Genomic DNA, 25,569 nt, shown 5'->3' with positions numbered 1-25,569 from the left:
TAGAAAGTTTAATTTTGCAGCGGCATTTGTGTTTGAGTTCCGAACTAATACTAACCACCAGTCGTTACGACTATTGATATACAGAAATTCTTTCGAAGGCGCCATATTGAAAAAACGCTGGAGTTATTAAAAAAATTCACGATTCCGAGCATTCAAATCACTGTGCACTGGTTGCCTTGAGACTAGACAATGCATGCCACTGGTGCTTCGCACATCTGCTAAAATATTACAGACACCTTGGTGATCCTTAGTCTCTTCTTCTGTAAATCCTATTCCTAACTACGACTGATGCCAACTGGGCTACGGGTAAGGGAGATCTGATAACCAACCGTGGTGAAACCTTCGTCATGTGCTAACAGAAATATGGATAACAGGAAGGGTAAATCGTCTTCCTCGCGCGTGTGTTGGACGTTAAACAGTACTTTCACGATGGTTCTTCGGTGAGACAAAGGGTTGATGCAAGGTCTTACGTGCATCTCGCAAAGAATATAACTACAGGATACAAACAGTGTTGACAACAGGAAACAAACAGGGTTGAGATTTTTGCAATATAAACATTAACACATGAAGCTAGATAGATAGAATCGAGGACACCAAACCCACTTCTTAGGAAATAAGAAGCGCCGCCTAGAAGAACTGAAGTGCCGGTTTTCACTATGGGTAAAGTGGTCGACATCATCAAGTGGCTCAAAAACAACAAGTCATAGTCAAAATCTGGCAAACAGAACAAAAAGACAAGTCAAATCAAATCAGAACAGCTACCGGAGCAATGAAAGGTGTTCAATATTTAAAAAAATAGGACCATAAATTAAAACGTGAGAGCTAGTATTCTCAACAGCGCCTGCCGGGTGTTTCCTTAGCTCAAATTTCGCTATTTATCGCCGCTAGCAAGAAGGTTATGGGAAGTTATCAAATCACTTTTGGAGCCGAGCTACGGACCAAATTTTGTATTGCGGCAGCTTCTGCAAAAATGTCGCGAATACCAACTAACTACGGCCCACTTATTTATTGACGGTCTTGAAGCCTATGAATTATGATACGATTTCGATTACGATTGACCGTGATGAGCTATGAAAAATAATGCACGAAAATGACTTTTCCGAGAAGATGATACTTTAGCAACACAAAAAGTATTATGGACAAATATTTTCGTTGTTTTATGAAGGCAGTATGAAGAAGGTATATTTTAGAGAAAACAAGGTTGGGAATGACGAAAAGAAATTAAAGTCACAAAAGCTATTGTTAAAGAAAACTGTTTTAGTGCATACCTGTTGGACGATGCAACTACGTACGGAAGCGCTGCATGGTTTCGTGCTGAAGCATTCTTGCCATTCCGGGAGCTTCCTCCGGCATCAGCATCACCGCTGGTATTTTGCTGCGGTATGACAATCTTCAGTGGAGGAACCTTTGGTCCACCACCACTTGGGAAACTTGTATCGCTGTTTTTATTACTGCTGTCATCGCCTTCGACGTCACTGTCGTTGGCGTTACTGTTGGTGGATCCCTTACTTGTCGAGCCTACTGTGCTTCCGGTAGACGGTTTGGGACTTGCGCACGGACTCTTTCGATCTAGAGCGCTTTTTCCCGCCAAGCTAAGATTCTTTGACGGTGGTCCTGACGATTTACTGCTTTTTTCCAACCGTGGTGCGGAACCACGATTTGCTCCCGCTCCTCCTTTCGTGGTTTCCTTGTTAGTTGTGTCCGAATCCTTTCTTTTCTTCCTTTTGTTGTCATCATCATTCGGCGCGCTGCTACTGTCTTCCAATGGATCGCTTACCTCCGAGAACGGTCGCTTTGAAATACCAGCATTTCCGCTCCCGGAATTTGCTGACCCAGAAGTTCCACTGATTGGATTGGAATCTCCATCACCTCCACTGGCGTTGTTCTTTTCTGCAGTTGATTTTTCGTTCTTATCGCAGTTGCTCTCCTTTTCGTCGCTGGAGCTGGATCCGGAATCCTTCGGGGTTGATTTAAACTCATAAATATCATCCTCGTCTTTATTCACAGCCGAAGGAGCCATCGACGCGCTGGTGGCTCCTCCGCTGCTGCTGGCGGTGTCATCCGCATCGCTGTCCTGGTTCGAGTTTTTCTTGGGGTTTCCACCTTCCGATGGTTTCTTCATCTGCTGCTGAAGACGGTTAGCCGCATTGTCTGGAACGAAAATAAATAACAATTCAAATGTGAAAAATACATTCTATTAGGTAGCGGTATAAGATGAAAGTTAATTTCTTGTTGTAACTAATGTAAACCGTTATCTGTTAGTTTGAAAACTAATAGTGGCAATTTACATAACGGAGAAACTAGAGAAAAATTGTAAAATGCGATTAAAATATTTTTTTTTTACTTTATGAGCTCTTGAAACTTTATTTCAAACGTAGGTTTGCTATGAATATTTTAAATAAGCAGGCACAAACGAGGTAATGTTTGGACAAGCATAATTGATTTTTAGAATTTCAAAAAACATTGAATCTGTTTAGCTATCTCGCCCTGGTTGGTAGTATAAGTGATTTAGCACTTTCGGATAAAAAACTAAAACTAGGTACTTAAATGATTGGTATTGACAGAGTTGCAGTTGTGTTGACTTACTACTTATTGAAAGCAATTTGCAATGTTTTGACTGAGTTTTGCGAGAAACCAAGTAATTTATAAGTATGATCGGTGAAAAATGATTTCGACCAAAAAATATTTTCTCCGCTTCCACCTGAAACTTGCTCATCCATGCAACAGAGATATAATTTTTCATTTATCATGAAACACACTTCTTATAAATGCATACCTTTTGAGCTAATCCATAGCTTTGAAAACCAAATTTCCAAAGCAATGACTATATTTGACATTATGTTTATCAGATAAAACCAAGAGCACTAAAATCGGTCAAAATGAATAGAGTTTATTAACCTTCAAACACAAAAGATACCCATCAGCGATCAAGAAACCAGACACAACTCAATCTTCGAAATATTTTCCATTGTCACATCGTTCTCTTAGCCCTAACTAAAAACTGTTCCGTTGCATAGAACAAAGCAGCAACTTTAATAAAGAGCTTGATCTACTGAACTTTACACTGTTGTAAATTACAGTAATAGAAGACATCTTTTGTATATCTAATTACACAGGTCTACAAAAATGTTTATTTGCATTCTATATTTCACGAGAAATCTATGCTTTTTGATGCGCTGAATATAATTTACAAATTTCAAAAAAGGCCAAAATGCAATAAGAAATTAGTATTGGCTCCTTAATTAAAAACCTAATAAAAATAAAAATAAAAATACATATATTTTGTTAAAGTGTCCAAAAATATTTACTCGCTTAAAGACAAACAATATCCCTGAACTTTAAATTAATTTATAAAATTTTTTGACGTGCACTTTCTACCACTTCATTGGTTTCGAAGTACGATGCTGGTCTAACAAACCAGTCATCGTATGTTCGAATCGATAGGATTGTTGCACTAGCCCGATAACTGTCCCGTATTCTAATATCCGGCTGTGTAGTTTGTCGATAAAAAAAGATCAAGTCGCAGAAAGGACGTTTAAGCCCAAGGCCTATGCTTTTTTGGTACTTTATATGCATTTTTAAATTTTTTCCACCACATGCAGTTTTGTAGCAAAATATGGCCAGGTTTACTTTTATCATCAACCCGAATTAGCCCAATATTTTGTGCTTCTCGTCAAAGATTAAAAACAAATGATATTCCCATTATTTGCTAGTGCTTTTTTGAAGGCCAATAAACACCGTATTTGAGTGGTCCAAAAGGGCAAGAGCTGCAACTTTGCTGAAGAAATGAAATCTTTATATCCATCGAGTGAGTTATAGATAATTTTCTTCCGAAACTCATTGCATTTTGATACATTCAAAATCATTCTGTTAGTAGAACACCAAGAGGAAAAGCTATCCAGTTGTTCTTGAAGAAAGTTTAAGCCCACAGGTTATGTATAATGTGAGACAGTGTGAGGGCAGGCTATAATAATTTCTGTCATTTAAGTGATAAATGAATGTCATTGAGGTATAGCAGAAATATGTAGGGACCTAGAAAGTTTCCTTGTGAAACTTCACATGTTGCGACAAAAAATGTGGATTGCGGATTGGTAATTTTGGTTAATTTTTGGTCTACCCAAATAAAAAAAACCGGAAAATCCAAGGCGTTCAAGTTTGACAATTGCAATTTGGTGGTTTAATTTATCGAAAGCAGCAGAAAAATCTGTGTATATGGCATCTACTTGGAGACGTTGTTGCACCGCACGGGTTGTGGATGAACCATAAGATTGGTGTTTTTTAATTTAATCTAAGGATGGGTGTCCAAGTGCTCTACACTTGGAGACCAAACCATGTTGTTCATCCGTGATATAACGACGGCAGTTGAGAGTGAAAAAGTTGAGTGTAATTTCTTCAAACAACTGGGAGAGCTTAAAGAAGCTATAATCCACAGTAATTGCAGCAGCTTGCCTTGTTTCCTTTTTTGTGCACAGGATAGACGAAACATTCCGTCCAACATTTAGGAAAGGTAGATACCAGAGCCAAGCGATAAATTAAATAGATATGCTAGAGGAAATGTAGGTTATTCGAAAAATTGTAAAAAACTGTAAAAATTGTTTTGCAAGGAAATACCCTGGAGATTTACGGTCTTCTGCAAAAATGTGTGAACGTTTTGTGTGGTTCGTTGAAATACGGCAAGTGCACGTATGTCTTCCGTAAGCAAAGTTACTGTCTCCAGTCCGTAGATCAGCGTTTCCCAAATGGGGGTGCGCGAACCCCCAGGGGCTCATCAAAAATTTAGTTCGCTGTAGAATAGTATAGGGAATTCCGCCAGGGGGTTCGCGAACCAAAAAAGGTTGGGAACCGCTGCCGTAGAGGACTGGTTAGTGTTTTGTACACACTTCAGTTTTGTACGTCGGCGTACAACGGTTCCACCGGAACTCAATATTGGCCATTTTGAATTTTCTTCAGCAATATGGCAAATCACAGGATTTTTCAATGCGAGTTTTTGGATGGACTTTTGGAGCCGATCTGGACATTCCAGAATGTCCGCATCGGTTTTACCAGAACTCAGACTTGGCTATTTGGATTTTTTTCGGAAGTATAGAAATCAAATCACAGAAACCACCAAAAATCCTGTGTCCACCGTGTTTGAAAATCCTGTGATTTGGTACCCCATTTGCCATGTTTCCAAAGCAAATATGAAATGGACACTTCCGAGTTCCGGTAAAACCGATAACGGATATTTCTGAATGTCCAGATTCGCACAAAATATATCCAAATTTCCACCCAAGAACTCGCGTTGAAAAACGCTGTAATTTGATACCCCATTCGCCATATTATTGAAGAAAATTCAAAATTATCAATTTCGGGTTCCGGTAGAACCGATAACGGATATTCCAGAATGTCCAGATCAGCTCAAAATACATCCAAAAGTCCACCCAAGCACTCGTGTTGAAAAATCCTGTGATTTGATACCACTTTTGCTATATTTCTTTTAAAAATGACCAATTTTGAGTTCCGGTAGAACCGATAACGGATGTTCCGGAGTGTGGAACATGAACCAGCGCCATTAACCACAAATGAAATGGATGTTTTTGCGTACGCTGTCAAGCAAATTTCTAGTTTTATTTCATCTGGTACTTATGATATCAAAAAAAATCCCAACTCGATCTGGAATATCTCCGGGAAAATGGAACCATAACTTACCAACCTATTTTTCCATTAAAGGCCAATCTAATGTGGTTCTTTTAAGGCCAATTGCATCGAATGAAAATCAGTGGAAAGAGAGCCAAAAGTGTAACTGAAAGTACCTTCATTTTTGATGTCGGGGACGCACAGTGGGGCAGATTGATCAGGTGCTCGGACAAAACCTCATAACTTCTTTCATATGCTTCGTAGAGCTTTATTGTCTTCAGCAACATTGTTTTTTATAAAATTTCGCACCCTTTTGTAAACGTTAAGTAGTTCTATTTTTATTCCTATAGATGGCGTTGAGATCTAACTTTTTAAATATTGACTTTAGCAATATTGTGTTTTCAGAAAAGTTGTTTGTCCTGTAAAGTTACTGAACATATCAAAATTGTAGGACTTACGGGAATCAAGTTATAAATATTTTAAATGCTCAAACACATATTTTAAGTATGTAGTCGAAATTAGTAGTCTGACGACCTCCTCTACAAATTATCACAATCTGTATATCAAGAGTAATTTAGTATTATTATTCTGGTATAGGGTAAATCAACCATTTGTGGACCTTTCGGTAAATTATTTTGAACTCGTAACGCTAAACACCCAACCAATGGCACTTACAATATAAGTAACTTTCGAATAAGCCTAAATATATCAATTTCTGCTGCAAATCTCTATTTTTTACATATTTTTAAAACAGATTGAAATGTTCATTTTCCTTTTATGGACCCTTGTGGTTTACAATAGAATAACGACCGGGTCAATGATAGGAATTTTAGTGTATTTTGCATGGAGAGAGTCCGATAATGGCGACATTGTTTGCGTTGTATATAATGGACCCTCATTTGTTGGAAACGTCAATTTTAAAGCATTAATAATGAAATGCATCTAAAATTTTATAAACTCAAATGTATGTTATGTTTAGTACGTTCTGTTTCATGTCATATTTCCTCAGAAATAAGAAGCATAAGCTAGTAAATACCGAAATTTTATCCGAGGGTCCATTACAGGTAGAGGGTTTACTATATAGGTTAACTTACCCTACTATCTGCTTTACTGCATTCATGCAAATTTTTTAATTCATTAGTTTGGCCATACGCAGTAAAAGGATACGAGTGGCGAGATAGGCTGTCATCGGCCTCAGCCAAATCCTGGTAGAAGGCAAAAAAATAACGAGTAACTGGCAGAGTATAGCAATCTGTTTATCCTACAAACACGTATCAACATGTTCGACTCTAAATAAACAAAATGGAGGCTAGTTCAATTGAGCTGAAAGTCCTACCGAACATATTCTACTGCCAATTTGACTTGAAACAGAGCTAATTGGGAAAAAGCTGTTAAGTGGTCGCCTTTACAATGTCCTGAATTCCCCTTATCGACTCCAATGTATCTCATAACGATAATAATGCTGTGTCTTACATACACAAGCATGACTATTTAACGTACAGCAGGAATGAACTTCGCACTGGCGCGCGCATTTACTAATTTGTAGCCTAAAATGCCGGAAAACATGCATTCGGAAAACTTGAATATCTCCGAACATCGCAACTAGTAGCAGCTAATTTTTTGCTTATTACTAGATAACACCCTGAATATTGATTTTACGGTAGTGTCAGAGCGGAAATCTGTGGAAATCTTTTTCTACACACTATTGAAAATTGACAAAAATAACAAATTTTTTGTTCTAAAACACTTCGTCAGAACAAAGCCTACCAGTAAAAAATCTGTCTTAATATCACCTAAACTATTAGTTTACAATCCCTTTAATGTGAATTGTCCTTTAAAAGTACAGAATTTTGAGCAGCATGGTAGCCAGATACTAAAAAATCAAATGATATTTATTTTTTCATTTTCCAAAATTTTTTTTACACTGTGTTTCACCTTCTTTAATGCCTATTGAAAAACTACTTATTAAAACAATTTATGTATATTTCTTATAGATTATGTATTTACTATACGTAGAATATTAAGTTTGATAGAATATCTCAAATAAAAATTTTGAGGTTTTGTCCGAGCTTTTTCGGGTTCTGCCCCATAGTGGGACGTAAAGGTTAAACTAATCTAGTAATCTATTTTCAGAGAGCGAAATAAGCCTGGTTTCTGGTCTAAATACCATTAATTCTTCGCTGAGGGTCCGGAGTATCACTTAACCTTTATTAGCAAAGATACTCCCAACGGCTGTAAACAAATTATCAGAAGATTATACAAATCATTATCTATATGGGAGGCGTTTGGTACGGGAGGTCCACGCTTTCTTTCTTCCCCTTGATTTTAAGGAGTTTAATGGAATTACGTATTATTTCTAGTTCCACTTGATTCCTTGGAATTCTCTCTGCGGTACATGCTGCGCAGTTGACCTGGCCATTGACAAGAAAAATGATTGAGGGTAGTAGGGGAAACAAGGGAGACTTGATCCCCATTTTGCTTTATGTATATTTCTCAAAAGCCCACTAGAAAAAAACCTGGGTTTTCAATTTTTCGGCAGTTTATAATAAAGCTTACTACCTACAATTTCCTTGCTGACCCTCTATTGCTCGCTGGTATGCTCAATTCTGGAGTTTGCCTGCGTTATTTGGGACCCGTATTACGACATCTGGGTGAAACGTATTGAACGTATTCAAAAACGTTTTATTCATCGTCTTTGCCGCACCCTGCCATGGAGAAATCCCGAGAGCTTACCACCGTATAATGATCTCTGCATTCTTTTTGGAATAAAACCCCTCGTACAGCGACGCAAGGATATAATATCTCAAATGGCCAACAAAATCCTGACCGGTAGCTACGATTGTCCCAGCATCCTCGCAATGCTACAGATATATTCTACAGATATATTCGTCTTCTACGGGTAAACGTTCATCGCACGAATTATGGTCAACATGAACCCATCCGTCGACTTGCTTTGGCATATGAGCCGCTCCGAATTATAGTGGTCTATTGACCATTTAGTTAATTTTACAGGAGACGCAATTATCTAAAAAACTCTATAATAAATTCTATACAATTATTTTCTCCAAACCAAGTGTTCTAATGTGTAGTGTATAAAGTGATTCAACTTGAGAATACATAAAAATCCCAACTTTTGTCAAAATATACGATTTATTCACACCAATGTACATAGACCACTATGATTTCATATATATTTTCACCGTAATCCCCAAAACGTTCCGCACCATAGTGGTCTATCTCCATAGATTTGTAAATGGCTGTATCTTGCGCTGCTGACCGCCTAGCAAGTTGCGGTCTTCGGGAAGATTATTCAAATGACTACCAGCTTTAGGGTGGTATGGAAAATAGCGCAGAATTGTCTCACTACGTGGCGCTAGTGTATATGCAATATTCATATACAGGCTGTATCTTGCGCTACTGACTATCTAGAAAGCTGCAGTCTTCGGGAAGGTTATTAAAATGACTGCCAGCTTCCAGGTGGTATGAAAAATTGCGCAGAATTGTCTCACTACGTGGCGCTAGTGTATATGTAATATTCATATACAGGCTGTATCTTGCGCTGCTGACTATCTAGAAAGTTGCAGTCTTCGGGAAGGTTAATCCAATGACTACCAGCTTTTGGGTGGTATGGAAAATTGCGCAGAATTGTCTCACTACGTGGTGCCAGTGTATATGTAATATTTATATACAGGCTGTATCTTGCGCTGCTGACTATCTAGAAAGTTGCGGTCCTCGGGAAGGTTATTCCAATGACTACCAGCTTTAAGATAATATAAAAATAGTACAGAATTGTCTCACTACTATAAGGCTATGAGAATTAGTTAACTTCAACACTCAATTTTTTTTCTAGCTGCGTTAACTGCCTGTAAAAAATTCATCTACCATCTATTAATGGTACTTCTAAAAAGGCCAAAAAAATTCCCAGTTACTTTCTAAACATTTTGCATGATTCATGAAAATTGTATAATCAAAGAAAATTCGGTACCAAATTTTCAAAAGGGTCAATCTGCAAAATATCAACAAACCGAGTGAGAGTTATTTTCTGCTGGACTAGCATAGGAAAAAACCTTCCATACCATCTTGAAGGTAAAAATAATTTTATAATTTGAGTCATAACAAACCTTTTGTTATAATTTTTTCACTGATGATAATGATGATCATTTTAAAAAAATTCTTCACCCGGTTAATCGAGTCTGAAATGCGGATAATCTTGTACGACAAGGTAGGTGAGGTAGCGTCTCAGTTGGCCTCGAGGTACGATGCTAATCTAATAGGCTAGTCGTCGTATATTCGAATCTCAGTTGGGAGGCGCTGTTAGAGTCAATAATCAACAGTCGCAGCAACTTGCCCTGCAATTGTCCTGTACTCTAACAGCTGGCTGCGAAGTTTGTCGTGTAAAAACTGAAGGTCAAGTTTCGATAACGGAATGAAAATCAGGAAAATATTGAGATAGAGATGAAATAGACGATAAAGTGAAGAAGAAAGATAACTACACTGTTACACTTAGATTTGTGTAAGAATACATCTTATTAAAGTTTCCAAACGATTTTATATCTAAATACTCATATACTCATATACATAGAGGGACTATAGAGGGTAAACTTGAAGCGGAACAGTACATTTCATTACTCTGAGTAATTTCATATTCGTTCGAACGAAAAATTATCTCATACACTTTTGTTTGAATTGCAATTCAAATTTTCCTTGTACTATATTGAAAATAATGTTAAAATATAAAATAATATTGAATAAATTGAAAATGGGTCATTCCACGTCAAGTGACCAAGAAAAAGTAAAACTTGTAATGGACCTTCTTGGATTTTTACCAAATTCAGTCAGAATTCCAAGTTTGATGCCCCGTTTTTATAAGCAAAAGCCGTCCCAAGTATGTTAGTTTTACTGCACTCTTATTGCGGTTTTTAAGACCAAAATTGGTCATATAAACCATCATAAGAGTGTTATAAAACCCAAATTGTTACTTGGGCTGTTTACGTCAATTCCACTTATTTTCTTTTGCTTATATCCCCGAAAACATTAAGTCTAGAAAGGCACTATTCTCACATTTTCAAAGAAAACTGCCCAATGAATTTGAAAAAAATAGTATTTTTTTAGTATCAAGGCTGCCAAATATTTTTCGATTCGATTTAAAAACTATTTTTCTCCCAATGAATACAATTTCATCTCAAAAATTCCAACTCCATCGTATTTGCCAGATTTTTTATAAAATCCAAAAAAATGACAGTGTTGCCAAATTCCAAAATTTAAACTAAAAAGCTGGCAACACTGCTCAGGAAAATGTAATATCTAGTAACATATACATGCTTTCACAACAGGGCATAGAGACTCACTGCTTCTTGAAAAAAATATTTTGCTCTTGGTTTTACATAAGAAATTGGAGGCCGCTTGCTTCAAAACGTTGTCTCTGGATCGGCAAGGAATACTTCGTGACGATAAGTAATTCTAATGTAAAAAAAATCTCTGGAATACGATGGAGTCGGAACTTTTGAGATTAAAATGTATTCATTGAGAGAAAAATAGAACTTTAGTTTTCAAATAGAATAAAAAAATATTTGGCAGCAATGGTGTTAAAAAATACTACTTTTTTCGAATTCCTTGGGCAATATTCTTTGAAAATGTGAAAATAGTATCTTTCTAGACTTAATATTTTCGGAGATAAAAGCAAACGAAAATTAGCGGATTTGACGAAAACAAGGCTTTTGTTGATTAGGGGTGGGGGGGGGGGGTATCTCCCATAGAGGGAGGGGGAGTTCAATCGGCACAAAAAAAACAATAGTCGACTTACGCTTATTAACTACTTTCATCTAATTATGGGATTATGGGAGTTTTATCTCAATCTCTGTCACAAGTAAGTCCCATGCACATAGACCACTATAATGCGGAACAGAATGGTCATTCTGTTCCGGACCTAAAATTCATCATGAAAAAAAGCAGGTTGGAAACCTACTATTTTGTAATTTTTAGTGTTTATATAGTACATCTATCGATAAAGATGCGATTTATGCAAAAATCTCATTTTTGACAAAAATGGTCAATAGACCACTATAATTCGGAACGGCTCATATAATGAAAATGACAGTAATTTTAATTTTTAGTGTTAGTGCCTACTGCCGTTTTCTGTTCATTCAAATCATTGTAAAGTGTGTTTAGTTGTTAAGCGTTATATCAATGTAACTATGTGCATAAAAGATGCTGGGTTTTTGCGCCGCTTTGAAAAAGGTGGCTTTTCCCAGCCATATTCTTTATTCATTAAGACTATGATAAGTCGGATGAAAATATCAATAAATAACAAATAACAAAAATTTATCAGTTAGTGATACGTAGCGCTAAACAAAAGATATGGGATATTTTGGAAAGTACAGAAAATTGTACATATTCAAAATATGCGGGAGACTTGATCCCCAGTTTAGGCACAATCGATCCATCTACAAATATATATTTTAAAGCTCAACTTTCATTTGGAAGTTTTATTAAAATAGGCTTAATTCATGTAGTATCATTATTTAGTGTACAACAGTTTAATTCAAAAGTATAAAAAGTATTTAGAAATCGTTAACTACATCGATCTGTAAAAGTAATGCTTTGGACATCTTAATTTGCGACAAGAACTTTTTCGTTCGGTTTTAATTTTTGAAGCATTATATTTTTCCGGATTAATAATCAGAGCAGCCTCCAGCTTCAATTTCGTTGGTGCATCTGTGCATCTCCTCGCTTTCTTACTCTTCGCATATTTTTACGTGGTGATGCCTTTGGAAATGGTTGTATATTTACAGGTGTTTTGATAATTGTATTGTTAGGAATCATCGATTTTTGTACCTGATTAATAGAATTCTTCAAAGAAGATGAGTTGTTTTGTTTAGATGAATTCTTTATTCGAGCTGTCTTTCTTCTTCCTTGGAAAATGCACCTCCGTAGTCCGGTTGGTAAATGATCTTTTCAGAAGCATTTTTTCGTTTTCTCACATATCGCTTAAGTGTCATTACATTCAAATTGAACATTTCTGCGGTCGTTCTGACCGGATCTCCGGACTATTCATAATTTTTACATAACGAATGCTTACGATATGGAGAATTGTTCATTTTACTATTTACGACATAACGGCCTCCAAGCTCTTCATTTCCCAACAAAAGGATCAAGTGTCACTGAAATTATGTGGATCAAGTGTACCTGTCGTAGTAAGTTTTACTGAAAATTAATTTTGTAAAATATATACAAGTTTTATTGTAAAATGTATACAGCATCAATGAATAAACATGTTTAGCTAATTTTTTGTTTAAAAAGCAATTCAAAAATTTCAAGACAGTTCTCCGTAGCCAAAAAGTTGTACTTCACTAAACAAAGAAGTATAGAGAATCATTCCGTTGCAAATCTTATTATATTATATTTTTCTTGCAATGTAAAAATTTATTACATTTTTGTTTTGCAATTTTGTTAGTTGAATGAAATGTACAACTTTATTTTTTTCTGCATGAAAAACATTGTATTTACTGAGAAACAATAAATGGATCAAGTGTCCCAAGGGATCAAGTCAACCTGGTCTCCCCTAATTAATCATTTTTCCAGGATGCTTTTAAGAATTGGCTGCGTTAGTGTGGTATTAGATTAGATAAGATTGGTAATGGTATGGGAATGCCTTCGTGGTTGGGCCCTCTTTTTAAAATAAACAATAAGGGCTTTTCGTAGAATTTCTGAATTTCTATAATTTCGTAGAAATTTATCTTACCTAAAAAACTTACTGGAGGGGATCTTCGTATGGAGCACAATACACTTCATACATTTTCAATATTTAACTCGAAATTGCATTTTATGAATCATTTCTGGAATAAAAGTTCAATGGAGCTGAAAAACTTTTTTTTGCAAAGTTTTGTCACTGAATTCAGCACGCGTGTTTTGAATACACGGTTGAAACTCACAATATTGTGAAAAGTTAGCTGTCACAATAAGAAGAATTACAATGCTTATACATAGATAGTACGAGTTCCCAAAACTGTAAAATCGTGATGGCCCGACCACAATAGTGGCCCGACGCTAACGACATTATCGTAATTTTTTATTATTTATCCTGAATGCATTGAATAAGTCTTTAAAAATCAGTCAAACTTCTATGCGGTTTTTATGCGGTTTAGTAGGGCGATTATCTATATTTTGAGAATAAAAACATTGTTATAGTGTTATTTTATTTTGGTACGCAAACCTCGCATTAGTGATTAATTTTTCACTAAGAAATTCATTGACTTGTTCTTCGGGCGTCGTCTGGCTTTACGAACCCGCCTCTTCCAACCTGTCCTTTTCCTGTAAAAATGGCTGTGATTTTGGTATGATGAAAGCGACCGATAGACTCGAAAAAAAGTATACTTCAAGCAGTTCGGTTCCGATGAACAAATATGAATAAGTAAAGAACGGCAAGTGGTGGCGGCGACGGCGGCAGGCCAGAAAGGAGGAAATTTCAAATTTATAAATAACAAACGCAAAATTACTATACAACAGACAATTTTTGTTTATTTAGTCTGGGGGTTGGCTGGCGCAGTACCGATCAACAAAACGGCAACGACGACGCTATAAACATGCAACGGGTTTAGCGAGTGTTTGTACGAAATGCACGTCGGAAAACATAAGTCTCGAGTGACCACCACGGTGCACGCTGCCCCGAGATTGAGCAGTTGTGCGCGACTGAGTCATCGCGAATTTATCTGTAGAAACGTACTTATTTGTCTAACTTATGAATGTTGGCGATACAGAAACGACTTTCAAGATGTGGCTGACAATTTAAATTGAATTGATGGCTGCTAAAATTTTGTTTTCTGTATTTGAAATCACCAGAGATTATTGAGACCGTGAAGCAGCACGGAAAATTTGTTTTTCAGTGTAATATTTTTCTAAAAATACACTTAATTTCCTACCACTTTCCCTTTGACGCCATTCTGATCAAATGAGTAGTTTTCAAGATATGATGTTTTGAAAAAAAAGTAATCTCATATCTAAATACGTCATTTTGAAAAGTTACTCTTGACGAAAAAATCAAGTTTTGTGGAAAATGAGTTCTTGCTTGGAATCCAACACGTTAGAAAAATTTCATTCCAATCAAAAATAGTCGAGTCAAATCGTTTGGCTAATTGAGCTGGAATTACTCTATATGAGTGTAGTCCCATATAGTAGTCCATATTTTTGAGTTACAGTTATCAAACGGGAACACAGTCAAAAATATGTGATATAAACTAAATAAAGTAAATTATATTCGATTCTACGGACATCTTTACACAAAATATTACAGTTCTTAAGTTTTATTTTCTCAAAGTCTTGCTTGGTCTATAGTCCAATAAGTTAAAATATTGTGAAAAAATAGGAGCAAATGAGTAAAATGGGATTCCTCTCGATGGCAAACAGGAAAGGGATGGACACCACGTGGTTTTCCGAAAATAATTTTTACCCGAAATCACTAATATTTTATGAGCTAGCTGATCGTTCCTTCATTACATCCATTTTTTCGCTCGTTTTTGACCATAGTGAACGCACTATCATACATTTTGGTTCAGTTTAGAACAGGAAAAATTCAACATGAAAGTAAAACTTTTTTATGCTATCATAAAAAGCATAGTAAAATTACAGTTTAATAGTTTGCATCAACTGTCTGAGCTCCAAACGAACATTGAACGGTAAAACAGAAAAAACCGCTATAGGTGACAAAGCAGCATTCACTTCCGTATCAACTCTATTCAACGATTTGCTTCCGCTGTTCGGTCCATGCTGTCAACACCCTGTTTGCGCTCGGTATTTTTTATCTCATCTTGCTGTTCCCATTTCATACTGAGCTCATATATGTAGCTGACGAAAAACATCCGCATCACGCACATCATTCTACATACATATTATATCCCAAGTGACGAGCGAACGGCTGATGCTGATGGAATCGCTCTAGCGTCGACATCATAGTCAGTCTGACTGATAGGATGCTTCCGGAGTCCGTGGGTCCACCGGAAGTTTATGTTAAGATTTGTGTAAACATAGACCAAAGGTAGGCTTAATAATGTTTTTTTGTTTTCTTATTTCATCATACTACTAGGATTATTGGCAACATACAATATCCCTTCGCTAATCTAACACTTAACAATTCGACGACCCTTTAATCCGGATCTCACTAATCCGGATTATCCCGCCCCCATGGCACCTCTCTCGAACAAACAAAATTAGCGAAACAAAACTGTTTTTATTTTAATTTGTTTAATTTAATTTATTTTATTTATTTAAAAAGATTATTAGCGAAATTTTCCACAACTTTCCATAACTCATCCGCGGATTTGTTGATTCTTTTCGTCTGCCCATAAAAATCGTAATTGGTACTCCTCTCGACGCAGTTCAATTTAACCAGAAACTCAATTTTTCATTGCTGTTCGCTATAGCAACAATAATCTCTATAGAGATTTTTTGCCAGAGTCACATGTTTGAGCCTGTTTTTTTTTGAAGCGGAGACACTAATTGCTGTTTTAGAAACAAGTTTCGGTCGGCTCGATCGTCGAGCCACATGTTGTCTCTACTTGCTGTCGCTCGTGCTGATAAATGTAAAAAAAGCCTTGGGTTTATACCGTCTTCAGACATTACCCTTCTTGATCGACAGACTTCGCAGCCGGCTGTTAAAGTACAAGAAAATTACGGGGCCAGTACAACGATCCTACTGACTCTATCTAGTAAGCACCGCCTAGCCGAGATTCGAACATACGACAACTGGCTTGTTAGTCCAGCATGCTAACATGAAGTTAACTGGACGGTTTTGTGCTGGTAATTGTACGTTCGGTAAATTAGATTAAATAAATGGGGAAAACCGCCGTTTCAGTTTCATTTGTGTGATAGAAACAAGCAGTGCGTTGCCGGCAGTCGCTCCGGCAATTATCGTGATTAACCACCACCGGGGGTGTTTTTTTATTTACTCGTAGGGTTACGGACCCTCTTCGTCATATGTAAACACGATCCATACTTTATTGTGAGTTTTTATAAGACATCCGCAAGTACTCAAGTTTTTTACAGCAAATAAATCTAACACATCTTGCCTGTTCATGTATACTCAGTTAGTCTGTAAAAATATTTCGGAACTTACATTTCTCAGTGAAACAATTTTTTATGCTCCAGCGGGAGTTCGTCATACCAAAACTGCACTTTGCCATAAGCGAGATTTCTTTCGTTTATCAATTAGTCACAAAAATCAATGCATGTATTCTTTGAGCCATGTGCAAGAGCTACTCAACTACTATAAAAAAGTGGAAAGTGGAAATCACAGATCAAAATTTCAAGTAGTTACTCCGAGCGATCAGCAGATTCTCTTCGTCATACTCGAAACTGGTAGAAAAACCAAGAGGACTTCCAGCGGCAGCCAAGAGGAAGAGGCATGCGAGGAGACAATCCAAAAATAGGGTAGACTGCTGCAGATTGAGACTAGCTGCAGGTTGAGAAAATTTGATTATTTTTAAATGGATGCAAATAGCGCCTCAAATCTTAGTCTAAACATCAAACCTAAACCTTTGCAGCTATTTAAGTTGGTTTCGAAGAAATTAGATGAATATTTTCCTTGTGAGTCGTGTGGGTCATAACAAATAGCCAAAAAAATTTATTGGAAACTTTTTCGAGCCAATATTTTTTTTGATTTCCTCCAAGAATTGGTTAAGGATTGGTTTTTATGTATTTTATGAAGTGCTCTTCAACATCAAAGACTATTTACATATACCGTGTACCCCCGTTGGTATGACCTTCTTTAATCTGAACATTTTTAATCTGTACCCCGGTGGTATGAATGCGTTCACATTAAAAACCGATCAAGCGTCACACATAATTGACGTTAAAGTGGACCGGTAAATTAAAAAAAAGCAAAAAATCTTAATGCGTTTCCTCTTGCTCAGGAGCTTTGGCAATATAGTTCATATGCAACTTATCTCTCTCCAGCACTCAAAATAGACCATTTTAGTCTAAACTGCCGAGCCAATTTCGTATTATACAAACCGAACCTTTAGAATTCGCGCATGTTTGAGATGTTTTCAAAACGTTTGTTTTCGTCAAATCAAAACAACAAGTTCATAGGGTGCGCGTCTTGCACGTGTGTGGAAATGAATAGAGTTACCAAATATTCAGATTAAAAATGAACTCGCCCAATCTGAACGAGCTGTTTTTCATATTAGCGGGGGTTGAGTGTATATGTATTGTGATGATATAAAATATGGTTATGTTAAAATGGCTGACTGGTTGAGAAACTGAAATTTTTGCTAGGCGAAAATTTTTTTTCAACATTTTTCCATTTTTTGTAATTGAAAACTACTATATAAGCAAGTTAAACTTGTTTGCAATAAGTTTTGTGCATTTTAATGCTTTATACATAATTTCTTTATTTTTCAACTATCATCAAGTGTTTTGCAATTTTTTCTCTATAGACAATAGAAGTACCTTTCCAATGATGTATAACAGTCATAATTAAAACATTCCGATGAAGTTTTATGCACCGAAAACAAAATTGGTCTCAACCTGCAGCTATATCCCCTATCAATACCTGGTTAGTTTGAATGTAATTCGCATCAAAACCAATTTTTTTGTCTATATGCCTGGAAAGTAGACCAACCTATCCAGCCAACCCAACCCATCCCAGCCAGCCAATCCAACCGTAGACCTATCCTATCCTAACCTATCCAGACCAACTGTCTTAGAAAACAAGTGTCTGATGGGAAGAATGATTAATTGCAAATTTCGATATAGACCAACATAACAGACAGTAGTTTAGTGAGTAAAATATTCGGGTACCAATCAAAAGAGCGTGGGTGCGAGCCCTACCTGCCATTGCGCAACCCAATATATTTTTGGTCTATATCGAAATTTTCCAGTTCATCCAATTAATCATTCTTCGCATCAGACACTTCTTCCCTTTCCAAAATAGGTTACGGTGCGGTGTTCTCACTTTATTTTTTCATCGACAACAAAGAGAAAATCCACAAACATTAATACCAAGTAATAGTTCAAAGGTAATTTGCATCAAAGTGGGTTCTAATGCTGTTTTTCCGTGTTTATATCGGAAGAGTAGATGAAGCCATCCGACACCCTAGTGGGATTGTAGTTCTGTTTCGCACTAGCTCTCTGCATTGATAGTTTGCAGTTTGCGAAAAAAAACTCCGATTCAAAAGATAAAACATTTCGTTGTATTCGTGTAGGTTTTGTTGTAAACAGTCTTAAGTATTCAGTTAGTCAACGTCAAGGTAAAAAACATAATACTTGAAAATATAAACTATTCAGATCTCCAATACTGTAGGTATCTAATTAAAACTTTCGAAATAAGCATTTTAAAATCGTTATACTGTTAATTAAGTAGTGATAAAAGACAGATACGTTCTTGCAGTTCATTTCCACAAAGCCCGCACAAAGCCGTGAAACTATCATAGAAAAAAAATAGCAGGAAAATAATAGAAATGAAGAGCAATCATAAAACTTATGCAATAAAAAAATGGAGCAGTAAGAAACGCTGTGGCAACATTTCAGTTTCTCTTCAATTCGCTTTTTTGCAATGCTTTCCCAGTGTAGCGAACGCACTACGTGCTCTTTCACTGTTCCGTGGAATGATGATTTAAATAGCCATTTGAATCATCGTGACGAGATTCATCCCGCCCCGTTCCCCTATCAGACTAGGTATTCATTTCGCTCTATCAACTGATTGATATAGATAGAAGTTGGCCAGCCCTCTCCGTGATCACCATACAATCAAATGTACCGGCAGTACTAGAATCATGGGGAAATAAAGATGCATTGGTAATGGTACGGCGTTTCGCTTCTAGTACTACAATCCACCGTAGATACCGTATTACACACGGTAACTTGAATATCTATAGAAACAGAGTACCCAACCGTCATCAATACAGAGGAGGTCACTTGGAGTGTTGCTCTCGCCTACTGTAGGTAGCCACTATAGTCTCCGTTGAAGCTTCTCCATTGGCGAGCAGTAGTAGTTCATGTCTTCGTCGCCCTGTCCAACGACGGAAGATTAGCGGATGGCTGTGCATGCATAAAAACGGGACTCCGTTTGTTCATGTAACTAAAAACTGTAAATCTTTTTTTCAAGAACAGGACCCAAAGACCTGTACTCCAACTGAAAAATCCAACCTAAATCAGTTACTTCCAAGACCACTAGAAAATAAACTGAAAAAAAAACAGATTGATACCACATTTTTTCATGCACAAACATCCGCAGCTCTGACACCGCTCTGGCCCTGTAACATACAGATGCGTTCCATCGTTGCTTCCTTCCGCCTTTCCTGGCGTGGCAACCACTTTTTCATTATGGTATTTCCTGCGCTGCGACGGGAAACCACTTTCCGCCTCTTTCGGCTCAGTTTCAAGGCATATATTTCACTGAAGATCGTATACAGGTATAGCGACGGGAGCGTTGTTCGGGCGATAGTAGATCCGCTGCTAGCAATGCTCGTGTAATATTTTTTTCTTCGATGGTGTTTGCTGATTCAAATTAGCACTCAGAAACGAGCGATTTCTTGCTAATCTAACACTGCTGCTCTGTGCAAGAGAGTATTGTAAGGGGAAATCCAGCGAACTACTACTATGTCATTGGACATTGAGTAGGGCAGTGAAGTAACTAAAAGGAGAATATACTCCATTGGTCTAATTTACGCTGGTGTCATCTTACATAAAGAACGGTTGAAGCCCTAATCAATTAGATACAAGACTATATTTTTCTTGCGATTTTAAATCATCACATACCAACAATGCTGATAAAGTTTGAAATATGAATACATTCTTAAATAAGAAACGAATAACGAATAAGGAAAAAAGTTTTGCAAATTTACTTGCAAGTTTAAGGAAATATAAAAATAAGCTAGAGTGATTCATCTATTTTGGACAGTCATTACACGTACTTTGTTTGGGACACTTCCATTTGATTTTGCCGTAAAACGTGGATTATGGAGTCTCCTTTTGTCCAGCCCGCTGTGATTCAAACCTTAACCAACACCAGCGATCCACAAGGGAAGGAGAAGTGGGATCCAATCCGGTTATAAATTGCTCCGATTATAGTTTGGTTCGATCCGCGCATCCCCCAGTTTGGGTGATAGACGCGGTACACAACGTCTTAAGCGTTGCTTCAATTAGCCTCCCTTACCTAATTTTCCGCTCTTTTCCCTTCACGCCTTGGTCCATTCTGTTTGGGCACTATCAACACCTTCGTTTCGTTACTTTGGCCTACAGTTCTTCCGTCAATTGTAAAAAAAACTGTCGTAAAAATTAGCTATAGGTTTATTTTTACGGTGAAAGGAAATAGAGAAGCACTTTGAGTTGCTGACGGTAAGCAGGTTACTCGAGCATCAAATTTGTCAACTAGGCGTTACAGTTCAATGCAGTTCCAATTGCAGTTGGAGTCCATATTAATTAGCTTAAAAATTTGCACATCGTCGACATAAAAAGCCGATCAGTCAGTTAGTAAAAGAGCCGACAGTTCCTTTAAAAAAAGAGCAGTGATCCAAGGTTGCTTCTCTGTGTTACGCCCGAGATGTTGCAAAACGATCGGGTGGTGGCCGATCAACCCCCGAATGTGCAGATTAAGAATCAAGGGCCGATTCTTTAATATTAGCATAATTAACGAGCACAGCCCTCACCTCGGAAGTACCGATGATGACAATACGAATTCTATGCGCAGTTCGAGCGTGAATACGACCGCTGCCCAAGACATGATGTCAAAATTATCATCAGGGACTGTAATGCTCAGGTTGGTCAGGAGGAGGAATTCAAACCGGTGATTCGACGGTTCAGCGCTCATCCGCAAACGAACGAAAACGGCCTAAGACTTGTCGACTTCGCCGCCTCCAAGAACATAGCCATACGTAGTACCTTCTTCCAGCATAACCTCTACCATCGGTACACCTGGAGATCACCCATCCAGACAGAACCACAAATCGACCACGTTCTGATAGATGGTCAGCACTTTTCATACATTATCGACGTCAGAACCTATCCGGGCGCTAACATTGATTCGGATCACTCCAAGTGATGGTAAGGATACGTCAAAGACTATCTGTTGTGAACAATATACGATACCGGCGCCCGCCACGGTATAATTTAGCGCGACTGAAGCAACCGGAGGTCGCCGAAAATCACGCGTTATCTCTCGAAACCGCACTGTCGGAAAAGGCGGAGCAGGATGAAGCTCCTCTTGAGGACTGTTGGGATGCCGTGACAGCCATTAACAGCGTAGCGGAGAACGTCCTAGGCCGTGTGGCACCGAATCCATTTAACGAATGGTTTGACGAGGAATGCCAGTAGATAATGGCTGAGAAGAAGAAGAATGCTGCGTAGAGCCACCCATCAGAATGTGGAGCGATACAAACAGAAGCGTAGGCAGCAAACACGACTCTTCAAGGAAAAGAAGCGCCATTAAGAAGAGAAGAAGTGCGAAGAACTCGAACAGCTGTACCGCATTCACGACACACTGAAGTTCTATCAGAGACTCAACAGATCTCGCAAAGGTTTTGTGCCGCGAGCCGAAATGTGCAGAGATAAAGATGGAGGTATCTTGACTGACAACCGTGCGATGATCGAAAGGTGGAAGCAGCACTACGATGAACTCCTGAATTGCGTGCAGGCGGAAGACCATGATAGCGGAGGAAGTGACCACATTGGTGTAGCAAGCAATGAAGATGTGCCACCCCTATCGATAAGGGAAGTTAAAGATCCATCCAGCGGCTGAGGAAAGGAAAGGATGGCATTAGAGCGGAACTTATTGGAGCGGAACCCGGACAAGTTGGCCGACTGTCTGCATCAATTGATTGTCAAGATTTGGGATACGAAACGACTACCGGAGGAATGGAAAGACAGGGTTATCTGCCCTATCTACAAGAAAGGTGATAAGCTGGATTGTGAGAACTACCGTGCAATCCCTATCCCGAATGCCGCCTACAAAGTGCTGTCCCAAGTCATCTTGCATCGACTATCGCCAATAGCCAATAGATTTGTGGCAAGTTACCAGGCCGGCTTCATGGAGGGTCGGTCTACAACGGAAAAAAAATCTTCACCCTGTGGCAGATGCTCCAGAAATGCCGCGAATTCCGAGTCCCTACGCACCACCAGTTCATTGATTTCAAAGCCGTATATGATAGCGTAAACCAACAAGAGATATGGAAAATTTTGGACGAAAACGTCTTTCCGGGTAAGCTTACTAGATTTATCATGGCTACGATGGATGGGATCCAATGCTATGTGAGAAGCTCGGGTGGATTGTCGGACCCATTCGAATCTCGCAGGGGACTTCGACAAGGAGATGGTCTTCCCAGCCTGCTTTTCAACATTGCGTTTGAAGGTGTTATAAGACGAGCGACGATCGAAATGCGGGACACGATTTTCAATAAATCCAGTCAAGTTATCTGCTTTCCTGACGACGTGGATACTGTTGGCAGAATATTTGAGGCGGTGGAAGATCAGTACACCAGACTAAAACGCGAAGCAGAGAAGATTGGATTGCAGATAAATACGTATAAGTATATGCTGGCAGGCGGGTCCGAGCGCGACAGAGCCCGCTTGGGCAGTACCGTGGTAATCGACGCGGATGAGTTCGAGGTAGTCGACGAGTTCGTATACCTTGGCTCACTGGCAACTGAGGACAACAATACCAGCCGTGAGATTAAAAGACGTATTATCAGCGGAAGTCGGGCCTACTACGGGCTCCACAAACACTTGCGATCGAACAATTTGAGCCCCCGTACAAAGTGCACACTGTACAAAACGCTAACTAGACTGGTTGTCCTCTACGGGCACGAAACGTAGACACTGCTAGAAGAGGACCGACGAGTACTCGGGGTTTTCGAAGGGCGGGTGCTAAGAACCATCTTTGGCGGAATGCAAGAGAACGGTGTATGGAGGCGAACAATGAACCACGAGCTCGCGCGTCTCTACGGTGAACCAAGTATTCAGAAAGTGGTTAAAGGTGGACGGATACGTTGGGCAGGACATGTTGCTAGAATGCCGGACAACTGTCCTGCAAAAATGGTTTTCGCATCAAATCCGGTAGAAACAAGACGAAGAGGGGCACAGCGAGTAAGGTGGCAAGACCAGGTGGAGCGAGATCTGGCGAGCACTGGGTGCCCGCGGAACTGGAGACCAGCTGCCATGGACCGAAATAGATGGAGAAATTATACTGCACAGACCTTGTCGTAAGACGTTAGGCCAATTAAGTAAGTAAGTTACAAGTTACATGTTGCATGCTATATTTAACATGTTGAAAAGTGTTGTTGATGTCTGTGTTAGGGAAATATGCCAGAAAAAATGACTAACGTCCATTGCCCCAACAGATTGCAAATTCTTTACGAAGAGACGATTAAACCTAGGCGAATTTGAGATCTGTGTTGGAAAAGTGCGGTACAGTTGTAATGTTTGGTTATAATATGATTCTGTACCGATACGCATGTTTGCCGTTGCATTGGAAGTGTAGTAAAAAGGTATGCTGTTGATAAAATGGGATTAAATTGGTAAAATCCCTTCAACGTGGGGGAACTATTGGTAGGGTATTGTCGCTATCGTCGGGCCACTGTTATGGTCGAGCCATCACGATTTTACAGTTTTAGTAACTCAAGATATCTACGACACAACCATTGTAAAACTTCTTACTGTGATAGCTAACTTTTCCCAATATTGTGAGTTTCAATCATGTATTCAAAACATCCGTACTGAATTCAGTGCCTAATCTTACAAAAAAAATCAGAGGGGTTGTGCACAAGACACGACCGCATATATAGGTGACGCAGGACTACGTAAGCCTCTTGGTAGTAATAGTAGCAAGTATCCATGCTTGTAATCATTCGTTTCTTCATGTATACATGCTGTATGCAACATATATACATGCTACATGCGTTGTATGTAACATTTATCAAAGTAGTAACATTGCATACGTGCAATTCTCAAAAGATTTCAGAGTTATTTCAATGCGCATATGGAAACAATTTAACAAAATCAAGACCAACTATTGCTTCCTGCTACCTTACAGAAATTGAGGATTGCTTTTATTACCCAAGGTTACCCACGTTGAAGGGATTTTACCAATTCAATCCTATTTTATCAACAGCACATCTTTTCACTACACTTCTAATGAAACGGCAAGCATGCGTATTCATACAGAGTCATATTATAGCCGAACACTACAGCTGTAGCACGTTTTTCCAACACAGATATCAAATTCGCCTAGGTTTAATCGTCTCGCAGTAAAGAATTTGCGGGGCACCAGCTTTGTCACTCTTTCTGGCGTACTTCCCAAGCAAGGATTTCAAAATGGTCTAGGTTTAATCGCGGTGTTAAGAAATCTTGTTGAAATGAAGAAACTTTGTCACTTGTTTTGGCTTACTTCCCAAGCACAGATATCAAATTGGTATAGGTTTAGATCATCCTAAAGAATCTTCCAGCCAATCACGTAGCGAGAATTCTGGTAAAACATAGAGGTTCATCATTTTCAATTTTTCAATACTTCAACATCAAGAATCCATACTTTTCTTCATTTGGGCCAATTCTTAGAAGATTTTCCAATCGATTGGTGTAAGAATATTGAAAATCGATCGGAAAACCGCTGAGCTATTAGCGCTCAAAACCTTTCATTTTTCGTGACGCTCGCATTTTTCGATTTTTTGGAATGACACCCTATCTCAAAACTTGCCGTAAGACGTAGTCCTACGTCAAAAGTTTTCCAGACGCAATGAACTTTTCTTCAAGAAATGATTTATGAAATGTAATTATCGAGATAAATTTTGAAAATGTATGAAGTGTGTTGTGCTGCGCACGAAGACTATACAAAAATCCCCTCCAGTAAGGTTTCTGGGAAGGCTAAGGTGAAATACTAGAAAAGCGCTATTTGTAGAGGTCGGGCCACTTGAGTAGTCATGGTTGGGCCACCATAATTTTAAGCGCAGAAGCGCAATAATCGCTAGAGAA

At 38.3% G+C, this 25,569-nt stretch overlaps 1 protein-coding gene across 11 annotated transcripts in view; it reads right to left on the bottom strand.

Annotated features, from left to right (window-relative positions):
* The window catches only part of LOC128733642 (ankyrin repeat domain-containing protein 11-like), a 68,721-nt gene that overhangs the window by 2,544 nt on the left and 40,608 nt on the right, over positions 1-25,569 (bottom strand). For all 11 annotated transcript variants that reach the window (XM_053827370.1, XM_053827371.1, XM_053827373.1 and 8 more), the window contains one exon: positions 1,269-2,151. In XM_053827370.1, coding sequence (XP_053683345.1) covers positions 1,269-2,151 — 883 coding nt within the window. The remainder of the gene's footprint in view (positions 1-1,268; positions 2,152-25,569) is intronic.

Source organism: Sabethes cyaneus, chromosome 2 (assembly GCF_943734655.1).
Source record: "Sabethes cyaneus chromosome 2, idSabCyanKW18_F2, whole genome shotgun sequence".
Classification (NCBI taxonomy): domain Eukaryota; kingdom Metazoa; phylum Arthropoda; class Insecta; order Diptera; family Culicidae; genus Sabethes; species Sabethes cyaneus.
Note: the sequence above shows the minus strand (reverse complement) of the source record. Positions and strands in the feature narration are given on the sequence as shown.